The 24,517-nt window shown below is 41.9% G+C and overlaps 3 protein-coding genes across 6 annotated transcripts; 2 read left to right on the forward strand and 1 right to left on the reverse strand.

Annotated features, from left to right (window-relative positions):
* The first annotated feature begins 41 nt into the window (after window positions 1-41).
* Window positions 42-6,137, forward strand: LOC100679770 (UDP-glucuronosyltransferase 2A3). Of its 3 annotated transcripts, none has more exons than XM_031921589.2 (6): window positions 42-163; window positions 3,938-4,368; window positions 4,434-4,853; window positions 4,949-5,180; window positions 5,246-5,471; window positions 5,556-6,137. In XM_031921589.2, the coding sequence occupies exons 2-6, from the start codon at window positions 3,946-3,948 to the stop codon at window positions 5,842-5,844; spliced, it is 1,590 nt and encodes a 529-aa protein (XP_031777449.1). In that variant the 5' UTR covers window positions 42-163; window positions 3,938-3,945; the 3' UTR covers window positions 5,845-6,137. The 3 variants fall into 3 exon arrangements, with proteins under 3 accessions (XP_031777449.1, XP_031777448.1, XP_032457315.1); XM_031921588.2 differs by lacking the exon at window positions 42-163 and adding an exon at window positions 1,904-2,050; XM_032601424.1 differs by lacking the exon at window positions 42-163 and adding an exon at window positions 3,703-3,866.
* A 1,000-nt stretch (window positions 6,138-7,137) lies between these two features.
* On the forward strand, window positions 7,138-11,955 carry LOC100115075 (puromycin-sensitive aminopeptidase). Of its 2 annotated transcripts, XM_001599847.5 has the most exons (6): window positions 7,138-7,581; window positions 7,675-7,983; window positions 8,459-8,703; window positions 8,865-9,015; window positions 9,100-10,565; window positions 10,641-11,955. In XM_001599847.5, exons 1-6 carry the CDS (start codon window positions 7,498-7,500, stop codon window positions 11,260-11,262), a joined length of 2,877 nt encoding a protein of 958 aa, XP_001599897.2. In that variant the 5' UTR covers window positions 7,138-7,497; the 3' UTR covers window positions 11,263-11,955. The 2 variants fall into 2 exon arrangements, with proteins under 2 accessions (XP_001599897.2, XP_008202478.3); XM_008204256.4 differs by having other exon boundaries at window positions 7,138-7,983.
* A 2,984-nt stretch (window positions 11,956-14,939) lies between these two features.
* Emc (extra macrochaetae) lies at window positions 14,940-15,902 on the reverse strand. Its single transcript, NM_001141963.1, has one exon. It carries the CDS (start codon window positions 15,900-15,902, stop codon window positions 15,624-15,626), a length of 279 nt encoding a protein of 92 aa, NP_001135435.1. The 3' UTR covers window positions 14,940-15,623.
* Window positions 15,903-24,517: the final 8,615 nt, after the last annotated feature.

Raw genomic sequence — 24,517 nt, forward strand, 5'->3', positions numbered from 1 at the left:
CATTGAGAAAATTTATTTGAAAATTTCGAAAAAATGATCCTTTAGATTTTTGAATTAGCGGGTCAAAATTAAAAGTTAAAGCCTGCAGATAAATGGGGCCGTCAGAGCCGGCACCTCCGTCGATCAAGGTGATAACGGTCGCGCTTACATGGTAACTATATCGGTAAGTTATCAATTGCTTCAATCAATTTCAAGCTTTATATGTATAAAAAGCCTTTTCAAGCGCTTTATCTGAATGATATAACTAAACCAAAATGTTCTCGATAATATTTCAATAAACAGTTAAGACGACAGATCCATCAAGTTATTGTATTGACAGTGATTTTAGAAAATGGCACTTATACATATAAATTGTGTATATTTTTTAAGTAGTTATAGGCCACAAGTCAAGCAACAACTGAAATATAACTTTTATTTTAAAAAAACGTTGATAGCACTCCTTTAGAAGATAATTTGAGTCGCTCTTTGCAAAGAGTGACTTAATTTTGTCTCTTGAAAGAGTAATTTTGCACTCTTTCAGATTTAGAGAGATTGCATTGGTATATTTTACACATTTTATGGTGCTCACTGCATTATAATGCAAAAAATTTATCGAAAGTATTATCAAAAAAATCTCAACAAAAAAATTAGTCTGAACGAGGTATAAACATATTTAATAAAACAATCATGATAGCCTTACTGCGCGTCAGTCAATTCAATTTATCATGTGTGTGTGTGTGTGTGTATATATATACACACACACACACACACACACACATGATAAATTGAATTGACCTATAGGATTATAACAATATAAAGATTGATTAGAATGAGAACTGATGAATCATAGATCATTGCATAATGGTAATATAATTAGTTGTATTTTCGGAGAAAACTACTATATATTCAACGTCTAAATGATACGTCATTTTTTCTGGTGTCACAATATTGCATCGATCACGAGGTATCTTCATTTCCTCATGAAAAATTGAAATAAGCGTAATATTGCTTACGAATGAAATGATGATGCATTTATAAAGGTGCGGACGAAGATTTCTTTTCAAAAGACTATTACGTTCGCATATGGCATCGAATTACAGTGGCATTCATTTAGTATTTGCAACCTCGCATGACAAAAAGTCTTTTAAGTTCGTAAAAATAGTTTCCTTTATATATTTGGTTGCCTTTGACAACCAAACTAGAAAACTTTTTTTTTATGCTTCTATTATATATGTATATTATAATATGCGATGATAAAATCTAATAACGTACATTATTAATGGTTGCACAAAGGTGCGGAAGGGCTTCAAAAATTATAAGTATTTGGCTTGAGACGAAATCGGGCTAGCCTATTCGCATACGTTGACAATAGCCTCAATAAACTCGCACAACAGTACTACCGTTTCCTATATATATATAGTTGATAAACACTCACTTTTATCAGTCAGCAGACTTGACGTATAATAGGAAAAACTTTTTAATTAAAAGTCAATATTCAGCTCTTACTCAAAACCGCTCTTACTTAAGTATCAACAATGAGGAATGTTCACACGAGAAAATAATTTTCTTGTATTTATAATTTTCGAAATTTACTATATGTAACGATGATCATCAAAAGTACAGATTAGGATGAAAGTTCCTATACGATACGCCCATTATCGGGATTTCACTATAGCAGGATAAATCTGCACGAAAATTATTCATGCTTTATAAAAACAAAATTTTGTACAGTCATGTCCTTGACTTCACGTGAGATTATTTGTGAGATTTCTCATCCCCACCCAATATTAAGTTTTGATTGATGAAGATATGTGCTATTTGAAATACATGTATACATGCAGAACAGCGTGTATCCCAGAGGAGAGTGGGAGGGTGTCTTGAGGAGTGGGATGCCGACTGGAAGCTTTGCTCTGTTAGCGAATTAGATATCTATTTCATTCGTAATTTGGCGCTAGCCGCGCTAGCTGTCCGCGAGGTATTATATAGCTTCAGCTATTGAGTGAGTTAAAAGTGTACGCCGATGTATAGGAGTTAAAAAGACACGGTGGGATCTATTATAACTCTGTGTGACGTAAGCGATAACATAGTTATATTCGAGTTTATATTTTTTTTATATACATGCCGATTTTTGACAAACGTCGGTGCAGTATTGGATTATGAAATAATTTGAGTTTTTACGTGAGGGCTCTAAAATCACTTTTGTATCTTGGAAAAGATGATATTGCAAGATTTTGTCTATTTTTTTTTTTTTTTTTTTAAAGTTATTTATCGACGGCAAACTGTATGAAGTTTTTAACGCATTTCAATTCCAAATACGCGTATACGTATCCAATACACTTATTTTAGGTTTAGTTTTATTGTTTATTGTGTTATCAAAAGCGCGTTAAGTGTGACACTGTTTTCTTGGCCATTCAGATTCATCGAAAAGTAACCATATTGTTCAATGGAATGTATTATATGTCTGAGGACGCAAGCAAAAATATACATTTATAAAAAAACAGTACCATAGTCACTATAAACCGTATCCGTTCCAATCACTACAATCTTCCTTATTCTCTGGCCAAAATTAATATTGTCGATAGCCCGTACTGTAATTGTGGCGTTTACATAGCAGACATTAACCATGTGTTGTGGCAATGTGAAAAATATAACGATCAGCGACATGAGCTGCTAACATTTCTATTCGACCTATCGCTCTTTCCTCCTTATAACACTGACTCTTTAATTTGCGAACCAAATATTGATGCATGTCAGCACATAATCTCTTTTTTACAAAAATGCAAACTTTGAATATAGTTATGAACATAGTTATATTTAGTATACTACACGCGCTCAATAATGTAAACCGATTAAGTGTTATATATTATATCCTTGTAAAATTATTGTTAACACTACAAATAACTGTATCATATGAGATTTAAAAAGCCTAATAAATGAACAAAAAAAAATTCAATATGATCTTCAATTTAAAGAAAAATGTCTTAAAAATAGTCGCTTGGATAAAAAGTCAAAAATGAATAATCAATTTCAATATTTTTATGATATTTTGACATTTTTAATCATCAGACAACTTATCACCCAAACGATAATTGATATACTTTTTCCCCATTCTATAATCCTATACTGCAGTATCAGACATTGAATGCGTGCCATTGATCTACTCTGCTAAAAATGTCTAAACGAAATCAATTTTAACTAATTTTCTAATCTGGTATTAACGCATTTAAACCAATATAATCGATTAAATCCTATCGAGAGCAATTATAAAATAGTATTTTATAGCTCTGCGTGACCTAAGTCCGCGTTTATGTCACGCCTATCCGTGACCTAAGTAGTCCTTTATTGCAGCGTGCTTAATCTAGCTAACTACGTACGCGCCGTGTAATAAAGTGCCACTTAAGCCACACGTATCCGTAATATAATATTATTAAAAAACATCATTTTATTTAAAAAAAATAACTAATAAAATCCGATTAAACTTTATAATTGGTCTTAATAGGAGTTAATCGATTATATTAGTTTTAATGCGTTAATACTCGGTTATAAAACCATGCTGAATTGGTTTAAATTGGTTTCAATAGGACATGTTTAGCAGGGTACTTTTAACCGATAATAAGGTGGTTCCACAGAAAATATTACTCGAATTGTACAACGAATTATTGAATTTTTGATTGAATTTTAATTTTTGAAAACTCGCATTTGGTTCCTCCAAAAACAGACGGATTTAAAAAAATGTCCGCATAATACGTTTATCGATGTCGGCGCTGATTGTGTATACCTACATTGTACGATTGTGCAGCGCATTGTTATATCAAAACTAGTGCGTATTGATACGATGTATACAGCTATCTCGTGATATAATCCGATACCCACTACACGCGCACGAGGTGGAAAAATTATCTGTATTCTCGATAACCATCAATAATCGGTCATTTTTAACTTTCCTGGTGTTTTTCAGATTTCACGATGACTCGGCCATCCGCGAAGCTCGCCGCGGCTTTCCTCCTCCTAGTCCTCTCCTGTCGTGTCACGGAAGGCCTGCGAATCCTGGGATTATTTCCCCTGCACGGCAAGAGCCACTTCGTCATGTGCGAGGCCCTGATGCGCGGCTTGGCGGCGCGAGGCCACCAGGTCGACGTTTACAGTCACTTCCCGCTGAAGCAACCGGTGGCCAACTACACGGACTTCAGCCTCGCCGGTTCCATACCACTGCTCTCGAACAGCATGAGCTTCGAGCTGATGAACTCTTTCGGCGGCGACAGCATCTCCATTCCTCAGCTGCTCAAACTAGGCGCGGACCCCATATGCGAGCTGCTGAATCTGCCGATTTTTCAGAAGCTCCTGAGGCAACCGCCCAGTGATCCACCGTACGATGTGGTCATAGTTGAGGTACATAATAATGCGCAAGCAGGAACTTGTTGCAATTAAAATTGCTAATTTTCAAATAATCGCAGCTGTTTCTGGCCAACTGCTACCTCGCCTGGGGCCGTCACCTGAACGCTCCCACGGTCTCGGTGGTGACGACTTCCATCTTCGACTGGCTGAACGAACCCCTGGGCAACCCGACCAACCTGGCTGTCGAGCCAAGTGTCTTCTCCAAGACGATCGCGCCGATGAATTTCTACGAGCGCCTCTCCAACGTCCTGATGAGCACCTACGTCAAGTGGTCCTTCAACTACCATGCCCGCAGCCAGGACGCCATAGTGAAGAAGCTCTTTGGGCCAGACATGCCGGACGTCATCGAGCTGCAGAAGGATATAGCCCTGACCCTGGTCAACTACCACCACGCGCTCAACGGCCTGAGACCCTACTCGCCAGCGATTGTTCCCGTGGGTGGTCTGCACGTTCTCGACAGCAGCGACCCCCTACCGAAGGTAATTTCCCTTTTGGCTCATTTGGCCCAGCTGACATGCCGGCCGATTGTGCAATAATAACGATCATACAATCGTGTATAACCACGCCTGCGTAGGAAGTCCAAAAGTTCATGGACGACAGCAAGTCTGGCTTCATCTACATCTCGTTCGGCTCGATGGTCCGGATCGAGACCTTCCCCAAGCCTATGCTCGACGCCTTCTACAAGACTTTCGCGAAGATCGCCCCGGTTCGCGTGCTCATGAAGATCGCCAAGCCCGAGGAGCTTCCGGCGGGTCTTCCCTCGAACGTCATGACCCAGCCGTGGTTGAACCAAGTCAAAGTCCTGAGTAAGAGAACTAAGCCATATACTATGGTCTACTGGTATGATATGTAATACATCGTCTGCTTTCAGAGCACAAGAACATCCGAGCTTTCGTGACTCACGGAGGCCTCATGGGCACCCAGGAGTCGATCTATCACGGCGTGCCCATGATCGGCGTGCCCCTCTTTGGCGACCAGCACTTTAACGTCGAGTCCTACGTCAAGCGCAACATGGCCATCAAGCTCATCCGCGAGGACATCACGGAGGAGAACTTCGGCAAGGCCGTCAACGAGATCCTCAGCAAGCCCATCTACAAGTACGTGTGTTGTACGCGTTCATGTTCATGGATGTAACAGTATCGGATGATGAATGATATAACTTTGAAATACCTTCCGCGCAGAAAATCCGCGGAGAAGGCCGGTGCCATGTTCCGGGACGTGCCGATGGGGCCGATGGATACGGCAGCTTTTTGGATCGAGTACGTCGCGCGACACGGCAAAGATGCGCTGCGCTCGCCGGTCATCGACATGCCTTGGTGGCAGGCAAAGCTCTACGATGTCTACGGGTTCCTCCTACTGCTAGTCGCGCTTGCGCTGTGCGTCGTCAGGATTGCGGTTAAGAAAGTTTGCGGACTGTTTTGCACCAAGAGTTGCCCGCCGGCGAAGACTAGTAAGCAAAAGAAGCGGTAATGCGCGGATGTGTGCACGGCTATGCACGATCGTATTATTTTATTTTGATATTGATGAGTCTCTGATAGGCTGACTTGAATGTAAATATAAGTGATGTTTGTATGCAGTACTCGTTGTATTGATTGTATGTATTTTGAGAACTGTAACTGTGGTATATCCGACTAAAGCGAACCGCATATTTTTTATGTAAGTAATGCACATTTTCTAAACAGTCTATTATGCAACCAGTATCATAAAAAAATTCAATATCATATTTTCGTGAATTGAAAATTAATAAAAGTTCAAATTTTAAACTTTGCAGTTACTTTGCAACTCTGCATTTTTCGATGTTAAATTCGCAGATTCCTCCTCCAATTCCAAAGAGGCGTGTGTAATGCAATGATTACTGCGGTGGGCCTCAAACATTAATTGATGATTGATTTTCACTCAAAACTTTCCGTTTCCACCTATCATATCTTATAGTGATATTTGAAGGCAGAGTGATCAATAGCGTAGGAATTTTCAAAATGACCTTGGATATAATACAGGCAGTACATACAACTGGTCTGAAGCCGAAGTAATAAAGTAAATCAAGTTAAATATCCTCGAAAACACATGTGGACTTGGCATTTTTATGTCTAGGTGTTTCTCATAATGGACTCAAAATCAGTCAATTTGAAAAAAATCTTGTGATTTTTTAAGATTTTTTACGATAAAATATCGTAATATACTAATCTTGATTGCGAAAAAACGGAATGAGTAGAACTTTAATGCTCGTACTGATATCTGCAAGATCGGAGCTAAAGAAATGAGTTTTCGGGATTCACATAGCAAACCCTTTGAGTGAGGCGATTTCCGGGAACAATTAACTTATAGACGTACGTACATTTCAGGGGATTTATATTTACGTTGATTTTTCATTTTCTTTGACTCAAATTCTTCCCAAAAAGCATGAAACTGGTATTTACAATGTAATCATCGATGAATGCATTGTTATTTTGAAACCTGTACTAGTTGGAATCTAAAAATTATCAATACAACGAAATCCAAGAAAACATTCACTTCTCGAAATTTGTTAATTTTAGTCTTCGGCTTCCGGGCTTTTTCTATCTTGTTAAGTATACAAAGTAAACCCAAGCTACTGCCAAGGTAGCTCATAAACGTGCACGCGAGCCGGCACGGATTATGCACTTTTTCATCGCAAATCAAAGCCGTGAAGTCTGATTTGTGAACGAACCGCCAAAACTTATCATCAACGTTGGCAACACTACTCGTTCGCAGTGCTTCCACTATATTATACTCTTTCCAACAAAATCAGTGCGTGCGGGCCCGGTGTGTGGCCGTGTACCGTCTCAGCTCAGCTGATCGTTTTGCAGTGATACGATGAAGACCCAACATCGACGCGGAATCGCAGAAGAAACACAAATTTCCGGTAGTAAAAGCACCGCTAGATAGCATCCCGCACTTAATCCTCTTGTTTGAAAGCAGGCCAATATAGGGCCGAGAGCCGAGGGCCGCGAGAGACGACAATAAGCATTTTACCGTTAGGTATACCTACCCTCGAAGCAAAGACGAATTGAAGAACAAGCCGCCTCTCTGAATATAATATAAGGCCGGCGACAGCTGCAGTGCGCAGGTATAGACTTGCACTGCGGCCCGAGGGGGCAACGAGACATGCTTTTGCATGGGACTGTCCTCCGCCGTGTGTGTAGCAGATTCGGCGCAGCAGCGGCCGCGGCGGCGGCGGCATCAGCGCCGGTGAGAGTTGTGACCTCCTACCTGAGTGGTAGTAGTAGTAGTAGCCTGGTCAGTCGACAGTACGGATCTCTAGCAGCGTCTGCTCTGTTGCAGTCGCATCAGCCAAACAGGGCAGTAGCTTGTCTGTCTCGTCGTCACCGACGCCTCGTCATCCCAGCGAATCCTCGTCGTACTTACAACAACGCGTTATTCCAAGCGTCGCGTGCACTCAGCAGCGAAGCCCTTGCAGCAGCAGCAGCAGTAGCCGAACGTCCCGTAGACGATCCCAGAAGGAAAATGTCAAGCGAGAAGAAGCCTTTTCACCGGCTGCCGACCAACGTCAAGCCGCATCACTACAAAATCGAACTGCAGCCGGACCTCGTTGGCTTCACCTTTGACGGCAAGCAGGATGTTTCTATTGAGGTCAGTATAACTTGCTTCATTTTTCTTCTCTCTCTCTCTCTCTCTCTCTCTCTCTTTTTCTCGTTCTTCCTGAAGCCTGGATCAACCGCGCTATTTTCTGCCTTCGCAATGTTATCTTATCTCTAATCACGCGCTCGTCGTTGGATTTCGCGATAAATTTGGAGGTTATCCATATGGTAAAATGCATCTGCCTTTTGCCGTCGAACGTCTGTGTATGTGCAGCTTTTCGTCACGAGTGCATTAGATGCATCGGAACAGCAAAGCGCGCGTTTTTCGCTTGCCCTTTGGTATATTTGAAAGTTTTTTCCGCAAACGCATTCCGAGCGTGCTTAACCTAAAATGTAACACCATTACACTGCACATTTGCATACATATACACTGCAGTGCAGTGCAGCTGTTTTCAAGACTGCCTCGCAGTGGTACCAAATGAAATTTGAAGAACAAAATTTCAATGACTATTTTACTTTTCATTCAGGTCGTCGAATCCACCAACACAGTAAGCTTAAATTCCTGTGACATCAATATCAAGTCGGCTGTCTACAATGATGGCACTGGAAAAACCATTCAGGCAAAAGATATTGCAACCAATGCTGAAAATGAAACTGCCTCGATTATTTTCCCAGAGCAATTGCCACTTGGAAAATCTGGCTTCATACGCATGGAATTCAAGGGTGAAATAAATGACAAGCTGAAGGGTCTTTATCGCAGCAAATACACCAGGTAATTTTTTGTAAATATATTCATAAATTTCACTAAAGATGTTTACCATCAAATAGTATCCATGTCTTTTGCATTTCTTTTGGGTATAGTAGTTATTAAGCATATTGGCTGATGGTGTCTTATATAATAAACAAATCAAAAATATTCATATATACTTTCAGCCCTGATGGTACTGTCAAACATGCGGCTGTTACTCAATTCGAAGCTTCGGATGCAAGAAGGTGCTTTCCTTGTTGGGATGAACCAGCTCTGAAAGCTACTTTTGATATTTCCTTGGTTGTGCCAAATGACTTAGTGGCACTTTCAAACATGGTAAGCTAATTGTCAATGTAATTATAATAATGATATTATAAACATTCTTTGATTTCATTTCTGATTTGTACAAATCTATTCTAGCCAGTAAAGTCTGCCACACCAGCTGGTCAAAATTTGCAAACTCTTGCATTTGAAACCACACCAGTAATGTCCACTTACTTGGTTGCCATTGTGATTGGCGAATTTGACTACATTGAAGATCGGAGCAGTGATGGCGTTCTCGTGAGGGTTTATACTCCTAAAGGAAAGCAAGAACAAGGTCGCTTTGCTCTTCATGTCGCCACCAAAGTACTTCCTTATTACAAATCATATTTTGACATACCATACCCACTGCCAAAGATTGACTTAATCGCCATTGCTGACTTCAGTGCAGGAGCAATGGAAAATTGGGGTTTAGTTACTTACCGCGAGACTTGTCTTCTCGTCGATCCTCACAATACCTCGGCTGTTGTTAAACAGTGGATAGCTCTCGTCGTCGGTCACGAGCTAGCTCATCAATGGTTTGGAAATCTCGTTACCATGGAATGGTGGACCCATTTGTGGTTGAACGAAGGATACGCATCGTTCGTAGAATTTTTATGCGTAGATCTGCTTTTCCCAGAATACGATATTTGGACGCAATTTGTTACGGACACGTATATAAAAGCGTTGGAGTTGGATGCGTTGAAAAACAGTCACGCAATCGAAGTTCCTGTTGGCCATCCTTCGGAAATCGACGAAATTTTCGACGATATTTCGTACAACAAAGGTGCAAGCATCATTAGGATGCTTCACTCGTACATAGGAGACGATGATTTTAGGAAGGGTATGAATTTATATTTAAAGCGACACTCGTACGCTAATGCACAAACAGAAGACTTATGGAATGCCTTGGAGGAAGCGAGCAAGAAGCCCGTAGGACACGTCATGTCAACGTGGACCAAACAACAAGGTTTTCCTTTACTTAGAGTATCTGAGAAGCCTTCTCCAGATTCAAATAAAAGAGTACTTAGTTTTACGCAAGAACGATTCCTCGCCGATGGTTCTGCAGACAAAGACAATAACCTGTGGGTTATTCCAATCACAGTAAGCATGTCTCAGGATCCGAAAAAGATCACGAAAAAGTTCATTATGGAAAGCAAGACAAAGGATATCGAATTCGAAAATATGTCCAAGAGTTCCTGGTTCAAAGTGAACCCTGGAACGGTTGGCGTGTACAGAACGCTTTACAGTAACGATTTACTCGAGAGCTTTATGTCTGCCATTAGAGATCAAAGTCTGCCACCTCTAGACCGCTTAGGACTTTTGGATGATCTTTCTGCCTTATCCCAGGCAGGTCACATTTCGAGCGGAGATGTTTTAAAGATGATGGAAGCATTTAAGGGCGAAACAAATTATACCGTATGGTCCAGCATAGTCAATTGTTTGAGCAAAGTAGGAATTCTCGTGTCGCATTTAGACATTCACGCCAAGTACAAATTATTCGGAAGGTCGCTTTTGCAGAATATTCATTCTCGTTTGGGTTGGGATAAGAAACCTGAAGAAAGTCATTTGGACACCCTACTCAGGTAAGAGTGAAAGATAAAAGTTTCGACTGGTACACAAAACTTCGAACTGTTTAACTAACTTTTGATTTTTTACAGGTCTTTGGTTCTTGACCGTATGATATCGTTCGGCGATGAGGCCACGATCAAAGAAGCACAACGACGCTTTGAAGCTCATGTAGCTAAGAAGGCGATTTTACCAGCAGATCTTCGAAGCCCCGTGTACAAAGCAGTATTCTCTGCTGGTGATGCCAATACGTTTGAAACGTTACTTAAATTATACCGCGAAGCTGATCTGCACGAAGAAAAGGACAGAATCCTCAGCGCGCTTGGTGCAACGAAAGATGAGGCTCTGCTGCGCCGAGTCCTCGAGTTTTCGTTGGATGAAGAAGTCAAGACTCAAGATACCGTATACGTCATAATGTCGGTTACCATGACCTACAAAGGCCGAGTACTTGCCTGGGAGTTTTTCAAGAACAACTATGCCAAACTGATCGATCGTTACCAGAGCGGAGTTTTGCTAACTAGGTTAGTCAAGTGCACAACAGAGCATTTCGTCTCCGAGAGCTACGCTCAAGACGTCGAGGAGTTCTTCAAACATCATCCAATTCCTTGTGCTGAGAGAAACGTACAACAAAGTATTGAAACCATAAGGCTTAACGCTGCATGGCTAAAGAGAGACCAAGAAGCAATCGAAAAGTTTTTAAAGAATATTGAATAGATTTTATACATCTTAAACTCAAAATAAGACTTTGGTAAAAATTACTTGAAACAAATAGTTCGTATTTATTTAATTGCATAACTCAAATTTGATAAAGTTGTAGTAACTTATTTGAATAATCAGACTAATGAAAGATTTGTAATTCTTGAGCATACAAAAACAATAAATTCAAGTATTAAAAGATCAAACTTTTTTTAGGATGTAATAAACTAGCAAATTTGAGCTTGTCAGTTTTAACATTTTTCTATCAGTGTAACTATACAATAACGTGGTATAAATTTTACAGATACTAGTAATTTCGACTTTTGAAACAAATAGAATGTTTACCATGTCTTTTTTAGAATAAGAAGATAAGAAAGATAGAAGTTCTTAAAATGTGGCCTAAGTACAGAATGTAAATCACTTAAATATTAATTATACGTTTTAAATTAAAGCATTTTAATTATTATAATTACGATTATTGTCGTTGTTGTTGATGTTGTGTTTATCATTGTTGTTGTTGTCATATGAAAAACTTTTCATACAATCATGCTATACTGCACTGCCAAACGTATTATAGCAATCATGCTTACAAATCTTGTAAAACGATTGCTTTCACAATTCAGATGGTTTTATCTAATTATGATACTACGATCAAACTATTTATGTTTATCATAACTATTTTTACAACGATAATATATTATCAAAGTAGAATAATTTACATTATTTAACGAATACATTACCATACCCCATCCTACAATGCTCATTACACTGATTGTCACTCGTTTAATCGAAATTATCGAGCTTTGCTCGTTCCGACGCACGGATTCAACGAGAGTTTCGATATAGTTTCGTATCAATGCAATTGTTCAAGTCGTAAAATTAGTAAAATCAGACAGATTTTATTTTTTCTGCGAAACATCGAAAACATTAACGACGAAATGAATTGGTTTAACTTTCAAATTTAATTAAATAGAGATAAATCAAATGTTTCGTTATAAATTAAAGCGGATTAAAAAAAATTACTCTGTAGGATATTATCTTGATTCCAAGCAGCAAATAACGAAATAAAATTATTTTAGTACGCAGATTTACTCATAAAAAGTTAAAAAAATAAAAAATAAACAGAGAAGCATTTTTAGATAAAGTATCCATTATAACAGTCGTCCTCAGAATAATCTCCCATTGGTCCTCCCTGAGTGTTCTTAGGTAGTTGTTCTACCGAATTGCTGCAGTATCTCCGTGATTATTTCTTTAGCGTGTAACGAGCTTAATTATACCTGCAGATGAAAGCGCCGCTGTGGCATGAAGTGGGTTAGTTTTGCTTTATTCTGCTGCGCTTAAGCACGGCGACGATTCAAACGTTTACAAAGGCTCGGATTATACGGCTTTAACATGTAAAACCGTAACTGTCTATTATACAATATTATTGCCAGCTATTCTAAAGAGCGCGCGTAATTGATTTAAAGCAATGGTGGTTATAGTAAATATATTGAAAACATAGAGAGTGGATATGCGGATTATAATTTGACAATGATGAAAGTGGACCTTTTGATCATCTTAGTTTTTATTTTCTGTTTCAAATAGACGTGTGTATTACAAATTTGGCCCAGTGGCCCGGAAAAATATGATTTTAAAATTAATACAGAAATGCATCTATGTAGGTAGCGGCTCTGTATAAACTATCCGTGAATTTTCTATCAATCTAAACCGGGTTTCTATATCAGGGGCTGAGCTAGTTTATAGGACTGTCGCCTCTGGTTAGGAAGTTAGGGTAACAATTGTTTCAACTCTTCGAACTTAGCTTATAGAAGTACTAAAGCCAGTTGTACATCCTGGCGTTGCGGTCTTGAAACTTGAACAACTCCTAGTTACACGCAAATTCAAAACAATATATCCATCGTGTTATCGTGATTCATGCCTTGAGCAAAAATACGGAAAATATGTAAATTTCTGAAAATGTCGTTTATATGGTGTTTGCAATTATTTAGAAATATTGTGATACTTGGGAACTACATCGTCAGTTTATTCGGGCCGAAGACTAGCACGTTCCACGCGCTCAAACTAGCATTATTTGTTGAATGAGAAAAAGTTACGAGAGTAACTTCGAGAAAGTCTTCGCGGGGGGGGGGGGGGGGAATAATGAAAAGTGCGACTCTTCCCCAGTAATTGATATGATGTGTCAAGTATATATAGAATTGCGCTAAACTTTACTCGCTTTTATTTTATCGAGTAGTAGTATAATGATCCAACCAACAATCGAAGCCCTAATCCGTAGTCACTTATATGCCAAGGCACATATACGCGGGGCAAAGCGTCTCTAAGTCGAGAGAAATTGCTCCGCGTATAACTTTTCCAGGTCGATCTGCTTAAGCCTTCCAGCACCTGCCGTCGAAGTTCGCCGCGCGCGCTCGCAAGTCTGTTTAAGTCCCCTCGTCTCTGCAGCCATAAATTATTATTAAAAATCTTCTCTCCGACGGGACAAGGTTATCTATATGCCCGCGACTTTGTGAAACTTTGATCAACTTGGCCGAACTCCATTAAACTCTACTGTCCAACTCCGGTAAATGTCTCAATTATACCGTTATAGACAGGCTGCTCTCGCTGGATTTGCATTGTTTAGCGTGCGGCTGACGGAGACAAATGGATTAGCCCCTTCGTCTATTTTGGAGGGTAAAAAGTCTACTTAATAATGTTCAACGTTATAAAATAACCGTCAAACGGACCCGATCCGCATGTGCGTCGTCCATTCGAAGCGGCATTTGGCTTTTATATAACAACAATAGCGCGCATAAGCGCACCACCTGCAAGCCAAATGTACCATATCGCATCTGACGGAACTGCTGCACTCCCATATTGCCCGTCCCTAATTCCCGCTAACAGCCCGAAATCGAACGCGCGCCGTATTATATCGCGACAGAAGCCGCTGCAAATGTTCAATCTTCCCGTATACGTATACATACAGCGCCTTCTGCCACATCGACGACTCCCACAGGCCACAACGAGCGCCTGATGGTGCGCCAATACGCCAATACTCAGGCCGGCCCTTCAAAGCTCGACGCATATGTCGCGCTGGCAGTGTGTGTGTGTGTGTGTGTGTGTGTGCGTGTGTGCGCGCGTACGCTATATATGTAATATAGGTATAGGTATATACTGCACACAGCGAGGCTCGCGAATCTCGGCTGCAGGCAGCGGTCAGTCGCGACGGCGCTTCCTGGGAACGCGGCTCTCGTCTCGTACCCACGGGACGCGCGTCTCCCCCCTTCCCTCCGGCGCAGTACGACGCGACACGACTCGTCGCACCGCACCTACACACGCTGCTCGAGCCGTATATATAAGTATACGTACCTTTTTCTCTCCTCTCTCTCTCTCTCTCTCTGGGCTCTGCACTGCACCCTCCTTTATTCGGCGCCACGCACGCACGCGCGCGCGCGCTTGTTAGTATTCATGGATTTTCAAAGGGCGCGTTTATTACGACGACGACTGTATATGCATGCTGCAGGGGGACGTCGTGCGCCTCGTGAGAGAAGGCATTTTCAAATTTTTCCGGCGAGTTGTGTAATATGAAATTTGCGCCGGGCGCGCCTGTATAATACAGAGAGGAAAAGAGAGGACGCTGATTCGATTTGGCTGGGCGAATGAAAGAATGCGGGAGACAGGTTGATGATTTAATTGAGCGAACACAAGGTCTTGTTAGTTTTTAATAACAAAGCACTCGCAACGAGTCTTGTTCGTTTATTTTCCTTTTTCTCCACCTCTCGCTTCATACTCTATTATACTCTCGCTTACTATCGTAGTCGTCGAGATTTTCCACTCGTTCTTTTAATTACGTTCACAGAAGAAAAAAGTGTCATCGTAGTCCAATATAATATATATCCATACAATAATATATATCGTAATATTTACAGGCTTTCAGTCTTGACAAATATACAGTTGTGCTTCATCGCCGTCGTTATTTCGATGCAAATACTCGCTAATACTAGAGCAGCGAGTTTCCATCCGAGAAGCTGTCGAAAGTTGGTGAATGATGATAGTACAATGACAACAAAAATCACAATGAATGAACTCGCGTGTGGGCCGTACGTGTGTGCGCGTGCATCAACAACAAATCCCATTAATACCTCAGTCTCGACAGCGGCGACAATAATAATAAATTTTATAAAATATTCATAATAATAATAATAATATCCAATATACAAAACAATATAAAAAAAAACATGTATAACACGTAAAAAAAAGATCTCGCCGATCACACTCAGTCGCAGTCACATCGGATAATCGTCTCTCCGCGTCAGCATACTTATATGTACAGGCGAAAAAACTCGTACAGCCGCGCGCACACAGAAAGATTATTTACAAGCAGCGTCCCGGGGGCCTCCGGGTCATCGCTGAACGGCCGTGGCGTCGATGTCCATCTCCTGGCGCTGCTGCTGCTCGTCGTCCTTCTCGAGCGTCGTCTCGAGCTCGCAGATGTAGCGTATGACGTGCTGGATGACCTCAAGCTTGGAGAGCTTCCTCGAGCGCGGCATGTCCGGCACCAGGTCCCTCAGCTTGCCGAGGTAAGCCGCGACTTCCTCGGCCTCCAAGTCTCGCCGGCCGCCGGCCATCAGGACGCGCCTCGCCGTCGCGGGCACTCGGCCTCCCACGGGACTCACCACCATTGCCTTCATACTGCTGCCGCCGCCGCTCGATCGATTTCTCGCGTGATGCTATACAGCGGCACTCCTCTTTCTCTCTCTCTCTCTCTCTCGTAAGCTGCGCGCTGAGACTCGGGGATCGCACTGAGGATGCACCGAGAGTCGACGTCTGTCAGTCACACCGTAGTAAGTAAGTACTGTGCAGGCGCACTCGAGAACGTAGGTAAGTACAAGCTGGGGCTCGTGATGCACCGTGCGTCGGGTAACTTTTTTGCGTCTACAAAGAGAGACTGCTGACTGGCTCGTGTCTGCGAGTCGACTGGCCTCCGCCCCTCTCGCGCATGAGCTTATACCGGTCTCCCCACTCCGCGGCCCTGCCAGCTACACACGCAGGCGCAGCCGACTGGCTGCATCCCCGCGGCTACTCTTTATTATTTCCTTTTTTCCCCGCATGGATGCTGTGCTCTGCCCCGCCGCCGCCGCCGCTGCATCCTTCCAGCAGCAGCTTTGTGTCTCCGCGCATTAAGATTTAACTCGCGCCCACTGCGGTGCATTATGCAGTCGTAGGTGTGCGCTCCACTACCTGTACGTTTTCTTCCTTATATCGCCTACTATACGATGCTGATGTTGCACTTGCACACTTTTGCGGGATTCGCAAAAAGCAGCGGAATTGTCGGGCAGCTGCAGCGGCGCTCGCGGGAAAAAAATCAAAAGTCGGCCGGACAGGCTTCGTTTTCCCACGCTCGAACCGCCCAAGTAGCCGCCGTCGCCGCCACTGCTGCGCGAAGGGTGCGAAGGGTGTTGGGACTGTTGGGAGGAGGAGAGCGAGAGAGAAGAAAGTACTTATCGCCGCAGGGGAGGGAGAAGACGGCATTGTTGCGGATACGTATATATACCCGGCGGCGCCAGTACATGCGCGAACGCCTGTGTCTATGACTTTGCAGCCTTCAAAACTTGCCATACTGCGGTCGCCTACTTGCCTGCCCAACACACCCACAGCTCGCTCTCTCGCGCGGATATTGACAGCTTCGGCCGCCTCAATATGTCAGCGCGCGATGCGCTCGATTTATTTATTTATCTGTTTGCGTGTTTACGGGCGCGAAGGGAATGAACATGAATTTCCAGCCGCCGCGCATCTATATAGCTGCAGGACGGCTTTTTATTTATCTTCTTCGCCGGAGATTACGCGACCGAGGATTGATAGCCGAGCGTGAGAATGAAATTTTTTTTCGTCCGTTCGTTCGGTTTGTTGAATTTGTGAGTCGTGGCCCGGCTGATAAGCGTATATAGGATAGGATATGTGAGCGAGTGTATTTTCTTTTTAAATATTTGTTATATGGGAAAACGCGGCGTTCTTGTACACAACTTTTTCTTCCTTACGTTATATGGGTATTGTGTACAGTGGAAAGCTGCTTGCCTGTATAATACGTGAAAAACGTTATTATAAAACGCTTTCATTTAATGCGCAGATATAAAGTTTAAACTGCGACGTATTTTTTTTTTGCATGCCGAGGGATTTTACTCATCAAAAGAAGTATGTTGCCAACGACGCGACGACGAGGGCGAAAAATTCATGCGAAAATGAGAGAAAAAATATGAAAGGGCCACAATGCGCAGTAGAGTTTCTTAGAAAGCGTTAAGACGCGGGCTTAAAACTCTTGGTAAAAAACTACGTGCGGCGACCTCTCTCTTATTGCGCTCTACGCGCAAATGAACGAAACGCGTGTCTTAATGAAATAAATGTATGTACACATTCGACATAGAATTGCGACTGTAACAACGCGTCCGCATTCACTTTTAGGATTGAAAGCAGCTGCTAATGGCTTTCGAAAAAAAGTAAAAAGGCGTCATGTTGAACAGCCTTTCTGAATTATTCGCAAATCCTTCATGTTCCCGTGGAATAATCCAACCGCGCCGGGTCTAAATAAACCATAACAAAACGGTGCAGGACCCGACCAGCGCGCGCCACTGAATAATTCGTGTAACAACGCGTTTGTGTCGAGAGCCGAGAAAGAGCGAGAGGAAACGGCGCTTGTTTTTCAGTTTGCCGAAAAATGTCCGTGGACCGCTGCGTCGCGCATACAGAGGAGCGAGAGAGCGGTTCGGAGGAAAGGAAAAAAGGAAGCTGATGCCGAGAATGCCTTATTGAAAGAAAGAGAGAACAAGCGAAGGCTCTCTCCCTCCCATGCAGAGCCGTAAAGTGGCCGATACCTACTCTATTGCAGCAGCAGCGGCACACACAGAGGAGAATCGACCCCAACACGTGCAGCGCGCACGTGCATTCCCAGAGACTGCACTTCCCCTCTCCCCCGGTCCCGCGTGCACAGTCTCGTCGCGCGCGGCGAGGCTTCTCTGCAGCTCGCGCGCGCGGCCTGGGCACGTTTGTTCCACTCATAATGCATATACGCGCGCAGCTGAGACGGACTCCCGTGGCGAGATTATAACCCAGTGGGAAAAATTCCAGGCTGCAGCTCGCGCGCTCTCGAGCATTATACACCTGCATCGCCGAATTTTCTCTCTCTCTCTCTCTCTCTCTCTCTCTCTCACTCTCTCTCGGCGACGAGGCTTGGAAAGTTTGCGCTGCCAACTCGGTTATAATGTTACACGCTTTTTGCTTTTCGGCATCGTCTGATGGCTCTGACTGGCATTAGATCATTCATTATATATCCAAGCGCTGCGCCAGGCTGATGTGTATTAAATTATATAATGTGATATTATAACGTCAGCTCGCGTTATTTTTGAAATTTGATTCTTTTCGCCGAAATTCTAGAAGCCGTTGGAAATAATCTGGATAGGTTTCGCATGCCGGGGCTTGATAATCCGGATTTTCATTATACATATCAGCTGCACGGCTCTCTTCAGTCTCCTCTCTGCTTCTGATGTATACGCACGTGCGTCCAGAAAACCTCAATTTTTTCTCCCGCTACGCTCGGTGAAAAACGCTTTAGCGAAATACTTATCATGATATTGTATGAAATTCGAAAAACCTCAGAGCTGACAGCTAGCTGCTCGCTGATGTGCACGTGCATATAAGTATTTTACGCGGAATTCTTTGAAAAGTAATCCATCTCGAGCACAGCATTATACAGGTCAAAACGCGCCAAAGTAATTTTCCACCTGCTAAACAGCTAGCCGCTATTCCGAAAGCTGCGTAGGCACAGCCATCAGAATAGCAGGTCTATTCCGCGAAAGCGGAGGATCGAAAACAAGGCGTGGGTATATAAGCATTTCTGGCGAAAAACGTGTCGGCCCGCAGTGGGTAACGAGCTGCAGCGGGGCACAGGTGTCCCGAGCCGAGAATAGTTTAGGGAAAATGAGCGTTTTACCGCGCTCTCGCACAAGGCTGCAGAGGAGAGCTGTGAGAGCAGCAGCAGCATCAGCGGCACATCAGGTTTTAGGTAAACGCTCTTGACAATGAAAAACGAAGAGAAAGAAAGAGAGACGGAGAGTGGAGGGGGGGGGGCTGTTTATGGGGCCCCGTCGAAGGACAAGGGCGAGAGAGAGGTGCACGTGTCCGGGACTTGATGGGAGAATCCGTGCTCTCTCTTGCTCGCGCGCGCACATTCATAGGGGGCTCCGAGATTCGAAGGGTACACAGCTATATAGACGTGTCGGTGTCGAGACGAGAGAGCCGGAGTCTGTGGGAACGCGTCGGTGGTCAGCTGCAGGCAGCAGCAGCGTCTATATCTATACACAGCGGAGGCTCTGAGAAAGAGAAGGAGAAACGAGTGCTGGCGCGGCGGCGGCGGCGGCGGCGGCGGCGGCGGCGACGCCGCGCAGAATGCGCATTCCAGCGAGGCGCCGGCCAGTCTACAGCACACCTGCACCTTCTCCTCAATGACACGACCGACCGGCCTGCTCTCTCTCTCTCTCTCTCACACGCACGCGAGCGCGCCCGAGAGACAGAGGAGAGGCTCCCTGCGTCTGTACACGCTACCGCTGCTGCTCGGATTTACTTGCCGCGTATACCCTGCACCTACCTGTTCCTTTTTTTCATCGCGGTTATTAATAGAGATTTTTACTGCTCCGAACATCCTGTTTTCTCGGCGAGCCGCGCGCGGTACACCTTGCGCTCTGTACTATACGGCTGTATTATGCGCTTCGCCCGAGAGATCCTTTGTCTCAGTCTGTGTCGTCTGCCGTCTCGATAGGTTGTTATAATTTTGAGTTTTGCAAAATAATTATTGAGCGTTTGATATGCCTTTTGTTACTAAAGCGAAAGAATAATAATAATAAAGTCGCTCCTAACAACGAGGAATAGCACTATAATATTATTGTCGCTTTGTGGTGTTAATAAATTTCATCAATTTTTCAGTCACGAAGCCCCGAAACCGCTTGTGTTTTCGTGAAAAGTGCTAATCTTCGCGGCAAAATCTTGAACTGTATTACTCTTCGCGGCTGGAAACGAAATCTATAGTAGTCTTCTTTGGTAATCTAAGAGGCGCTAATGGAATTTATAAACGTCAGAGCGCGCATGCAATATAACATCTGAGATAACATCCTTATGCAAAGAGCCAGCTGATGGTAAAAAATTGTTAAATCTGTCACTGATAACCAAAATGTCGTAAGTCCGCACTTTTTGCGATAATTGAAATAAGTCCGAGGAGTCCCTATCTTCAAATAACACCTAGACTGAAAAAAAACACAGTCATTTCTGCTGTAAAGTCCGGTAGTTTTAACCGTTCTGCCACCGCAACGACTGTTCAGTAAGAACAACGGTCTGCCACTGGTAGTTTTGGCAAGTCGCGACTCGTAAAATTGGTCGCTTACGCGGGACACCAGCGAAAAAGACCGAACTGATTGTTTAAAACTGCTGAACTCTACGGTAATCTTGGCGAGTCTTCGTACAATGACGGATTACTCGTGCGATTTCAGTTAAAATGGCTGAGTTTTTTTTGGAGGATTTGTGTCAGAACGACACAAATCCATTTTAAAATGAGTTTTCTATGTGGATTATTTTGACTTCTTTTTAATTGTTGATTCACAACAAAATATTGTCTTTTAATCTGTTTCCCGACATTCCAATGATAATAAAACAAACCTCAATGATCTATTGATAATTCAATTAAAAATTGCCAATAATGGACTTATATCATATTTTTGCCATCATACAGTTGTAGGCTATATGCGAGCAATTTCGGAATTGTTTTAAAAACCCATTCGATTTTTATTATAGCTTTGCAATGCGCGTTTCGCGAGCGAAAACCGCAGCGTATATAAATAAATCTAGAGTTCCCGACATAACATTGCCACAAAGTAGTAACAACATTAACTCTCTGGTCATGTCATAGCGTTACGTGGATATGTGTATTGAATGTGTGAATTGACCTGGATCATATCGCGCCCCATCTCATTCGCTCCGGTCTTACATAAGTCGGAACGTTGAAACCGTTTTTCCTTAAAAACTACCAATGATCTTAGCTTTTTTACCATTTTAAATCGGCCAATTTCTACCAGGGAAGGAATCTGGTAAAAAATTCAGCATCAAAAATCCTGGAAATATTTTCAAACTATTTTGATCAGGAATTCTGCCAAGAAATAGGGTCAATTTTCTATCAGGGGAACATTTTTTATTAATGACTAAAACTAAAACACATTTCCATGGCCATAATGACTAACACTTTTCCACGTACCCCTACCGCGAATAGTAGCACATTTCGCACTATATTACAGTGAAAGCCCCGGTGAGATATGACGTTTTCGAACGCTGTAATGGCGCGATAGGTCGTTGTTCCTCCCAGACGTGAAAATATGAAAAGTCGAAACCCGCAATCTGATCGATATTGATTATATTAATTGTTATACTCGTCGAATCGAATCGAAACCCGATTTAATTAAAACCGCTTACTCTGTGCGTATTTTTTTATCTGCTCTTTGCGAAATTTCTGCGCACATACTTGTATTAATTACAATTAATACATTTTCGTGAAATAATTAACGGCAATTTAATATGCATGTTAAATAAATAAAATTTTGACGTGCGACACTCCACAAATTTCGAACACACTTGCGCAGCTTTGCAACGCTATATTCAATTTCCATTTTGTAAAAGCGCTTTGCATTAATATAGAAACATGATATGGACGTTTGAAGTTTAATTTTCGTATTTTATAGAAATTGTTTAAGTACTTATGATTTAGTTAGTAAGCAGTCACTGCAATCGTACAATAATCATTTGAAAAAAATCGGTTCGGGATGAAAGAAATTAATTTATCGTATTATAATAATGAGCGTAATCTAATGTAATCTTTCCATAAATATAAAGGCGTGATAAAATGCGAGAACAAAGGGGCTGTAACGTAACGATATTGTAATATAAACTCGTTTCATTTCCTATAACTCAGGGATTGACGATTCAGCAGCGACTACAATACTCATAACTCGCCGTATATTAACGCGAGAATTTGCATGCTGCAATAACCCGCAAGTAAAGGCCGCTCATCAACTTTTGCCATAAACCACAATAATTAAATCACACCGATCCGCACTAGCTCTGCAATATCGTACTTTATACAACATTCGGTACTATAAACTTTTTCCGGGCGTAGAGAAATCATCCAGCAGTAACATTTATTATGTTCTATAGGAATTTTTACCATACTGAACAGTAATATCGTCACAGACTGACAGTAACTTTTACAAGACAGTACAGCAATTTTTATGCGGAAGCAGTGAAAATCATAATTCACGGCCTCACCGGCGTCATGTTGTTTCAACGTTTTTCGCGATTTAATTGATTGGAAATTTTGATTAAAATTAAAAAACCTTAAAAAAATCCCGCTTTAACCGGGACTCCAAAACTCCAAGACGTCTGAACAGCTGATTATAGAAAATCGGGAAACTGTCATAAAAATTACTGTATACTGTCTTAGAAATTGTATCATATTTATATACAGTAAAATTTACCGAACGAACAGTCAATTTCACTGTACAGTCCAGTAATTTTCCCACAATTTTGACTCTGTGACCAAATTACTGTACTTTTCAGTAAAGTTTCCCATACTTTTAGTAAATTTTACTGCAAGATTTCTCAGTTTGAATCAATCAATTATTAATTCTGAAAGTCTAGCCAGTATAATTTCGCACGTTAGTGCGTTTTAATGCGAGGTTTCGCAAAAGTGCAAAACGGCGGCGGATATTCGCGATCGGCCAACGTCAAAGTCCCGGAACAGGTCGTGGCGGTCAGCTTCCACCCAAGTATATAACCGAGACCGCGAGCGAAATCTGCTTAACTTCAGGGCTCGTCGCCCGAAGTGTAACCACACGACTACTCCCGGCCGATAGCGACGTTTTAAAAAAAAAGAAGAAACTTTCGCCGGCTCTAACTTTTGCCGGCGGCGGGAGAGAGCTTGGAAATACAGATAATGCGGGACAGTCGAAATAACTGCGGGGGTTTTAAAACTTTACTGTGAAAGGTAACTGTATATATGTATGTGTGTGTGTGTGTGTGTGTGTGTGTGTGTGTGTAGCGAGAATCTTTATGCCTTGGTCGAGATAAGTTGTGTATAGGGGAGGTGCACCCAGTATGGATAATTTTACGTCTCCAGCTGCTTGCAACAATATAGAGCTAGTAATTCATTAAGTTCAATAAAAATTCAAAAGTTATATTACACGAGGATTGAAAATTGCAACTTTTATATTGATGTTGCCAATTAACTATATATTGCACGAGATGTCGAATCGAGATCATTCCCTGGTAGCAGTGTTCCCGAGAAAGTACGATGAAAACTACCGAGAGTTTTTAAATCTAGCAGGTTTCCAGAGTAGAATCTAGATGAAAACCCCGATAAATCAGACATGATTTCTGGAAGAAATCTCGGTAGAATTTTTTCTTCACTATGATTTGTTCATATAACCTTACTTTTCACACCAATGATCCTACTCTGCATTGACATTGTTTGAAAATATTCATAAATTGATGAATATATATATATATATATATATATATATATATATATATATATATATAAATTCATCTACAATGTTTTTTGATGGGGAAACATGATTTTTAAGGTGCACTTTAATAGTGAAAACCTAACCCTATATACATGCATGCTCTCATACATGACAGTATATACAGCATTGTGTACTGACAGACTTTGTGTTGTTCAAGTGCAATTACTGTGTGAAAAGTGTCATCGATGCACTCAAAGTCACCAATGATGAGGTTTGCACGCAGGTATTTCAATCTCATCAGTATGCGAGCCAGTTACTCTCAACTACCAAATCTCTCATAATCATGGTAAATCCATGATATTAAAAGTGGATGTCTGTTCTTTTACGTTAAGACTTGTTCAATTATTTAGAAACAGACTGCCATATCAGTTTTTACTTCACAGTCTTGGTTCGGCTTTTCACCCTGAACCCTATGGCTTCGGACCCTATTCAACTTAATATACTGTTTCAACATGCCAATACAAATTAAGTTGCAAAATTTCAATGCTCTAGGTATGATAGTTTTCAAATAAGAGCCAAAATAAAATTGTGAAAAAAGTAATCGAATTCAATAAAATTTGATTTTGCTCTCACTTAAAGCATTCCATTAAAATTTCAAGTGATTCGACTACTTATTTTTTCAGTAATAAATCGAAAACTGAAAAAAAGAGTTTATTTGTGCCTTAACTACGAACGTGAAAAGG

The sequence above is a fragment of the Nasonia vitripennis genome (genome assembly GCF_009193385.2).
Source record: "Nasonia vitripennis strain AsymCx chromosome 1 unlocalized genomic scaffold, Nvit_psr_1.1 chr1_random0013, whole genome shotgun sequence".
Lineage (NCBI taxonomy): Eukaryota > Metazoa > Arthropoda > Insecta > Hymenoptera > Pteromalidae > Nasonia > Nasonia vitripennis.